At 45.4% G+C, this 8,182-nt stretch overlaps 1 protein-coding gene across 1 annotated transcript; it reads left to right on the top strand.

The window, feature by feature from the left end:
- Positions 1-1,206: 1,206 nt before the first annotated feature.
- On the top strand, positions 1,207-4,039 carry LOC143956901 (E3 ubiquitin/ISG15 ligase TRIM25-like). Its single transcript, XM_077467071.1, has one exon. The coding sequence runs from the start codon at positions 1,241-1,243 to the stop codon at positions 2,837-2,839; it is 1,599 nt and encodes a 532-aa protein (XP_077323197.1). The 5' UTR covers positions 1,207-1,240; the 3' UTR covers positions 2,840-4,039.
- The last annotated feature ends 4,143 nt before the right edge of the window (positions 4,040-8,182 follow it).

Genomic DNA, 8,182 nt, shown 5'->3' with positions numbered 1-8,182 from the left:
ATCTATGCCATTAACAATCGGTCTCCCTGGTGGCCTAGTGCCATTTTTATGTATTTTAGGCAGAAAATAGACCATGGGAGTCCTACAACCCGAAGGTAATAAAAATTCAACCTATTTTTCACTTAGAATCTTTTTCTTCACACCTTTTTTGATTAGTGACTGTAACTCACTCCTAAACTTACAAATGGAATTTCTATTTAATAACCAGTAGGTCGTTCTATCAGATAATAACCTTTCCATTTCTTCTGTGTAATGTTTTTTGGTTATCAGAACAATCCCTCTACCCTTATCTGCTGGTCGCATTATGATATTTTTACTATCCTATAGTTGTTGGACACCTCTCTTAATATTTTGGGGGTCTGGTACTTTCTTAGCTTTGAGTGTGTCCAACTCATTAGCTACCATATCATGAAAAACTTCCAAGTGTTTATTATCCGTATTGGGGAGATTGAAGCCCTAAGACTGGTGTGCCCAGGATTGTGCACAGTTCTAAAGGGTGCTTTGACTGAAAATAGGTTGAAAAACACTGCTCTGATCCACTGTTGTGTTAATACATACAGAGTGTAAATGACCCCCTCACTGCCCTAAAACATAATGGATTTTAGGAGGGGGGCTGGATGGGATCTGCTCCCCGTACTACAATACATCTTCTCAGAACAGGAAGGGACATTAAATGACTTCTGTCCGACAACACCCAAATCATGTCTGTGCCACCCACTAATCTCCAGATCTCTTGTATTCCTTCAGATAAATCCATTTCCTCTGGGTAACTTTATCAGTTTATTAAATTTTCTAATAATAATACAAAGGAGGAACACATATTCCTGACACTTGAAAGGTTAATTTACTAAAGGCGAACATACACTTTGAAGTGCACTTTAAGTGCATTTGCTCTAAATCTGAGGGGAAGCTCTGCTGGTTTCTATCATCCAATCATGTACAAACAAAAATGCTGTTTTTTATTTTCCTTGCATGTGATTAAATGTTCTTTGCAAAGTGAAGTTGTACCTCATTTACTAAGCTCTGGAGCAACTGCATGTTTCCACTGGTTATGGTTATTAAATATCCTTTATTTTGTCCAGATAGGGAGATTATTGTCAGGAATCCACCCATGTATTATCTGTGTTCCTCTGTATAAGGATTCCTATGACTGCGAGTCTCAGTCTCAGCCCCTCCCTGTGTAGGAATGTACAGAACTGGTCACACTGGTTACTTTCATTTCTCTCGTTTGCTCTCAGCGATGGCGTCTGCTGATCTAAGGAAGGAGCTGGAATGTTCTGTCTGTCTGAGCATTTATACAGATCCTGTAACCCTTAAATGTGGACACAACTTCTGCCGGGGCTGTATTGGTCGTGTGTTGGATACACAGGAGAGGTCTGGAGGTTATTCCTGTCCTGATTGTAGACAAACATTCAGGAAACGTCCCGTCCTTCAGAGGAACATAACACTACGTAACATAGTGGAGAATTTCCAATCCACCCATCCACATCCGGAGGAGTCCGAAGTCTTCTGTACTTACTGTATTCACACTCCTGTACCTGCTGTGAAATCCTGTCTGATGTGTGAAGCTTCTCTGTGTGACGATCACCTGAGAGTCCACAGCAAGTCACCAGAACACGTCTTATGTGACCCGACCACTTCCCTGGAGAACAGGAAATGCTCCGTCCATAAGAAGATCCTGGAGTATTACTGCACTGAGGATGAGACCTGTATCTGTGTGTCCTGCAGTTTGGCCGGAGAACATCGGGGACACCAGGTGGAGACTCTGGCTGAGGCCTCTGAGATGAAGAAGAAGAAACTGAGGAATGTTCTACAGAAACTGATGACAGAGAGAGAGGAGACGGAGAAAAGAGTCCAGAGTCTGCAGGAACACAGGAGGAAAGTACAAGGAAAAGCAGATGATGAAACGGAGAGAGTCACTGCCCTGTTCAGAGACCTCAGGAGACGTCTGGAAGACCTGGAGAAGAGAGTTCTGAGTGAGCTCTCCAGGCAGGCAGAGCTGGTCTCCATCTCAGTCAATGATATGATCCAACAGCTGGAAATAAAGAAGGATGAGCTGTCCAGGAAGATGGGGGACATTGAGGAGCTGTGTAACATGACGGATCCACTGACTGTCCTACAGGAATCAGACACAGGTGACTTGTGTGATACTGAGGATGGAGATGATGAGGACAAAGAGAAACATGATAAACTCCTCCATGATGGAGGGGATCTGGATGTGGTGGAGATCTCACACACATTACACACAGGTCTATCTGACATAATACAGCTAACATCTGGTGTGTTGGGAATTACAGACATATTACTGGATGTGAGTACAGCTTCTAATGACCTACGTATATCAGATGACAGGAAAACTGTATCCTGGTTATTACATCAGAATCGCCCAGAAACACCAGAGAGATTTCGGTGTTCTCAGGTGATGAGCAGTCAGAGCTTCTCCTCAGGGAGACATTACTGGGAAGTGGATATCGAGGGGTCAGGCTACTTTAAGGTCGGGATGTGTTACCCCAGTATAGACAGGAGAGAAGGTCAGTCAGGAATTGGGGACAATGAGAAGTCCTGGGGTTTAAGGAGGTGGGGGTTTAATTACTATTTTGCAACGCATGACAGTAAGGAGATCCAATTACCCCAAGTCTCCAGTGACAGAGTCAGGATAGATCTGGATTATGAGGCCGGGCGGATCTCTTTTTATGATCTGTGTGACCCAATCCGACACCTCCACACCTTCACCACCACCTTCACCGAGCCCCTCCACGCTGCATTAGGTGTATGGAAAGGTTGTATAAAGATATCTGGGGGGGGATCAGATCTGAGAAATCTACTCAGATACTGGTGACACCACAGGATGGAGAATCTGATTGGATCAATACTTGGCCAACAGGAGCAGTGGACAAGAACATATTGATTTATTTACAAACTTCTGGGTAATGGGGCTGTCATCTTCATCCTAAACCTCTCTTTGCCACCAAGTGGGTCACTGACCAGGAACAAATTCAGATGTTTTAGGGTGCATGGTTGTTCTGGCACTGGGTGACAGCCCAGGAGCCTGCAACATTGACTTTTTCTCCACCACCGACATAAGGCTTACCTTGGCAGCAGCTGGGTTTTTACACACATGCTTGGCTACTACATTAGCTGAGAATGCTTTTAAACATCACAGCCCCAATGTGAATTTTAAGATGGAGGTGACCAGGGGGCTGTACAGCCACCAGATCACTTCCATGGCCCTGGATTAGGTACCCTACCTGGTTACCCTCCCACCATATTTCCCAGGCTCCGCTGTCCCACCTACAGTCCCAGGACCAACATGTGTCGTGTTGCTGGATAGAGGGGAAGGAGACCAGAGAACCTCCATCTGCTGATGTCCCCCAGCTTGTAAACTTGGAAGCAACAAGGATTTAATTACTTCCAGTTTCTGTTGTCACTTTTCCTGAAAACTGTGTGCAGAAGCATATGGAGCACAATGTGGGCTTCCTTAGTTTTAGTGGAGGGCGGGGGAGACCTTATAGTCTAATGTAGGTATCTTCAAACTGTGTCCCGCAGGCCAGATATGGCCCTTTTCTTGCCTTTATCCGGCCCTTGGGGCACTATTCCTTCCACTGATACAAGGCGATATTACCAATGTTACCAAAGATGAAGCACTATTCCTCCCACTGACACCAAAGATTGGGAACAAATTCTCCCACGGCACCAACAAAGGGCCATTATTCCTCCCACTGACTCCAAAAATGGGGCACTATTCCTCCCACTGATCCCAGAGATTGGGAATGAATTCTCCCACTGACACCAATGATGGGACGCTATTTCTCCCACCGACACCAATGATGTTATTTTTTTACTCCCATTGACCACCAAGTCTTTGACATTGTTTACTCCCACTGATGCTAGGGCAGTTTCTAGTCCCTCTGGCTAATCTAACCTCTTTAACCACTTGCCGACCGCCTCACGCCGATGTACGTCATCAGAATGGCACGGGCAGGCATAAGCACATATATGTACGTCCTTTGCCTCCCGCGGGTCGGGGGCCCGATCGGGCCCCCGCCCGGTGCCTGCGGCGGTCGGTTTTCGTTCGGGAGCGATCCCGGACGAGGGGACGGCCATTCATTCATGGCCACCCCCTCGCGATCGCTCCCGACGAATGGAAATCCCCGGTGACATCACTTCCTCTCCTGTAATGTAAACACAGGAGAGGAAGTGATGTATTCTCTCCTCCGTGTCGGTATTTTTCGTTCCGACACGGAGGAGAGCGGATCAGTGAGTTGCACCAACACATCCCACACACAGTAGAACATGCCAGGCACACTCACACCCCCCCTTTACCCCCCGATCACCCCCCCAATTACCCCTGCCCCCCAGTCACAGTGACACCAATGTCATTTTTTTTTTTTTTTTTTTTTTTTTTGCATTGGTGTCATTTGTGACTGTAATAACTGTTAGGGCAGTTAGGGTTAGCCCCCTTTAGTTCTAATGTACCCCCCTAACCCCCCCAATAAAGGTTTAACCCCGTGATCACCCCCCGTCGCCAGTGTCACTAAGGCTGGGTTCACATTGCAGCGGTTTATGAGAACGAATGTGATTCGCACCGCACTGCAGTGCAAATCACATCCGATCTCTGTGCGATTCGAGTTCAGCCATTCGCCGCACCCGCCGCACCCGCCACACCCGCCGCACCCGCCGCAAATTCGCACGGGACCCTTTTTTTGGCCCGCAGCAGAATCGGATCGCATGGGTGTTCACACCATGCGATCCGAGTTTGCAGATCGCACTGCGATATGCGAACTGATCTGGGGGTGTCAGTAACATTTCACTGACACTCCCAGCAGTTCGCATAGGGCAGTGTGAACTGCCGCCGGGAGGCATGCGATGCGGGAACCCGCCGCGGATTCGCGGCGTTTCCGCATCGCTCCAGTGTGAACCCAGCCTAATAAGCGATCATTTTTCTGATCGCCGTATTAGTGTCACAGGTGACGCTAGTTAGGCAGGTAGGTATTTAGGTTCGCCGCAGCTTTTTATAGCGCTAGGGACCCCCATATACTACCGCATAAAGCCCCCTGATTGCCCCCTAGTTAACCCTTTCACCAGTGATCACCATATAACTGTTACAGGTGACGCTGGTTGGTTAGTTATTTTTTTATAGTTTCAGGGCACCCGCCATTTATTACCTAATAAAGGTTTAACCCCCTGATCACCCGGCAGGTGTCATTTGTGACTAATAACTGTTAGGGCAGTTAGGGTTAGCCCCCTTTAGTTCTAAGGTACCCCCCTAACCCCCCCAATAAAGGTTTAACCCCGTGATCACCCCCCGTCGCCAGTGTCACTAAGGCTGGGTTCACATTGCAGCGGTTTATGAGAACGGATGTGATTCGCACCGCACTGCAGTGCAAATCACATCCGATCTCTGTGCGATTCGAGTTCAGCTATACAGATAGTATGGCTGAATTCGTGTCGCACCCGCCGCAAACTCGCACGGGACCCTTTTTTTGGTCCGCAGCAGAATCGGATCGCATGGGTGTTCACACCATGCGATCCAAGTTTGCAGATCGCACTGCGATATGCGAACTGATCTGGGGGTGTCATTAACATTTCACTGACACTCCCAGCAGTTCGCATAGGGCAGTGTGAACTGCCGCCGGGAGGCATGCGATGCGGGAACCCGCCGCGCATTCGTGGCGTTCCCGCATCGCTCCAGTGTGAACCCAGCCTAATAAGCGATCGTTTTTCTGATCGCTGTATTAGTGTCACAGGTGACGCTAGTTAGGCAGGTAGGTATTTAGGTTCGCCGCAGCTTTTTATAGCGCCAGGGACCCCCATATACTACCGCATAAAGCCCCCTGATTGCCCCCTAGTTAACCCTTTCACCAGTGATCACCATATAACTGTTACAGGTGACGCTGGTTGGTTAGTTATTTTTTTATAGTTTCAGGGCACCCGCCATTTATTACCTAGTCTCACTAGTGTACCCCTAAATTTAGGGGTGTCTACTTTCTAAAATGGGGTCATTTGGGGGGGGGGGGGTTTGTGCCATCTTGGCATTTTATGGCCTTCAAAACTGTAACGCCCTTAGAAAGCCTGAAGGCGGTGCTTGGTTTTTGGGGCCCCGTACGCGGCTAGGCTCCCAAAAAGTCCCACATATGTGGTATCCCCGTACTCAGGAGAAGCAGCAGAATTTATTTTGGGGTGTCATTTCACATATGCCCATGGCATGCGTGAGCAATATATCATTTAGTGACAACTTTGTGAAAAAAAAAAAAAGTTTGTAATTTTCCCGCAACTTGTGGCAAAATATAAAATATTCCATGGACTCAACATGCCTCTCAGCAAATAGCTTGGGGTGTCTACTTTCTAAAATGGGGTCATTTGTGGGGGTTTTGTGCCATCTTGGCATTTTATGGCCTTCAAAACTGTAATAGGTAGTGAGAAGTGAACTCAAAAAATTACGCCCTTAGAAAGCCTGAAGGCGGTGCTTGGTTTTCGGGGCCCCGTACGCGGCTAGGCTCCCAAAAAGTCCCACATATGTGGTATCCCCGTACTCAGGAGAAGCAGCAGAATTTATTTTGGGGTGTCATTTCACATATGCCCATGGCATGCATGAGCAATATATCATTTAGTGACAACTTTGTGAAAAAAAAAAAAAAAAAAAAAAAGTTTGTAATTTTCCCGCAACTTGTGGCAAAATATAAAATATTCCATGGACTCAACATGCCTCTCAGCAAATAGCTTGGGGTGTCTACTTTCTAAAATGGGGTCATTTGTGGGGGTTTTGTGCCATCTTGGCATTTTATGGCCTTCAAAACTGTAATAGGTAGTGAGGCGTGAAATCAAAAATTGACGCCCTTAGAAAGCCTGAAGGCGGTGCTTGGTTTTCGGGGCCCTGTACGCGGCTAGGCTCCCAAAAAGTCCCACATATGTGGTATCCCCGTACTCAGGAGAAGCAGCAGAATTTATTTTGGGGTGTCATTTCACATACGCCCATAGCATGTGTGAGCAATATATCATTTAGTGACAACTTTGTGTAAAAAAAAAAAAAAAATTTTTTTTTTGTCATTATTCAATCGCTTGAGGCAAAAAAATAAAATATTCAATGGGCTCAACATGCCTCTTATCAATTTCCTTAGGGGGTCTACTTTCCAAAATGGGGTCATTTGGGGGGGTTTTGTACTGCCCTGTCATTTTAGCACCTCAAGAAATGAGATAGGCAGTCGTAAACTAAAAGCTGCGTAAATTCCAGAAAACGTACCTTAGTTTGTAGATGTGACAACTTTTGCGCAAACCAATAAATATACAATTATTGACTTTTTTTTTACCAAAGACATGTGGCTGAATACATTTTGTCCTAAATGTATGACTAAAATTGAGTTTATTGGATTTTTCTAATAACAAAAAGTAGAAAATATCATTTTTTTTCAAAATTTGCGGTCTTTTTACGTTTATATCGCAAAAAATAAAAATCGCAGAGGCAATCAAATACCATCAAAAGAAAGCTCTATTTGTGGGAAGAAAAGGACGCAAATTTTGTTTGGGTACAACATTGCATGACCGCGCAATTACCAGTTAAAGCAGCGCAGTGCCAAAGTGTAAAAAGACCTCTGGTCATTTACCAGCAAAATGGTCCGGTCTGAAAGTGGTTAAAGTTTGAAGGGCAATAAACTGGCCCCTTGTTTTGAAAGTTTGAAGACCCCTGGTCTAATAGACCTCTGATGTCTCTTAAATCCCCCCAAAATTTAAAGGCCCTCTGCATACACACACATATGAACATAGACAAATGTGTCAGGAGCACCTACATATGTCAATGGACCATATGCATTAGGTATTGCTGAGCATCCCAGAGTGATAGTAATAGTTCCAGGGCCATCATTTATGGTTTCCTCTAAACTGGGCACACACAATTTTAAAGCATGACGTATTTGGGATCTATTTACGTGACTCAGCCTCATCTTTCATATTGTACCAAAAATAAAAATGGGAAGACTGTCCAATAACTGGATATAGATACAATGACGGGATGAATCAAACTATTGCTAGAATTACCATTAACCCAATTTTGTTAATGGCTCTAATCATACTATAAAGAAAAATAATTATTATATGCTTTACTGATTAAATGACATTACAAAGTGCTTATATGCCAATGTTAGATTCTATATATAATAACAAGTTCACTTGGTAGAATGATTTTGCA

Source organism: Lithobates pipiens, unplaced genomic scaffold (assembly GCF_037356315.1).
Source record: "Lithobates pipiens isolate NorthernLeopardFrog02 unplaced genomic scaffold, aLitPip1_a1.2 Scaffold_44, whole genome shotgun sequence".
Taxonomy (NCBI): domain Eukaryota; kingdom Metazoa; phylum Chordata; class Amphibia; order Anura; family Ranidae; genus Lithobates; species Lithobates pipiens.
This window is presented reverse-complemented; position numbering and strand designations above follow the sequence as displayed.

What these genes read in the sequence shown, in the direction of transcription:
- LOC143956901 (XM_077467071.1), top strand. Translation starts at nt 1,241, where the DNA reads ATGGCGTCTGCTGATCTAAGGAAGGAGCTGGAATGTTCTGTCTGTCTG.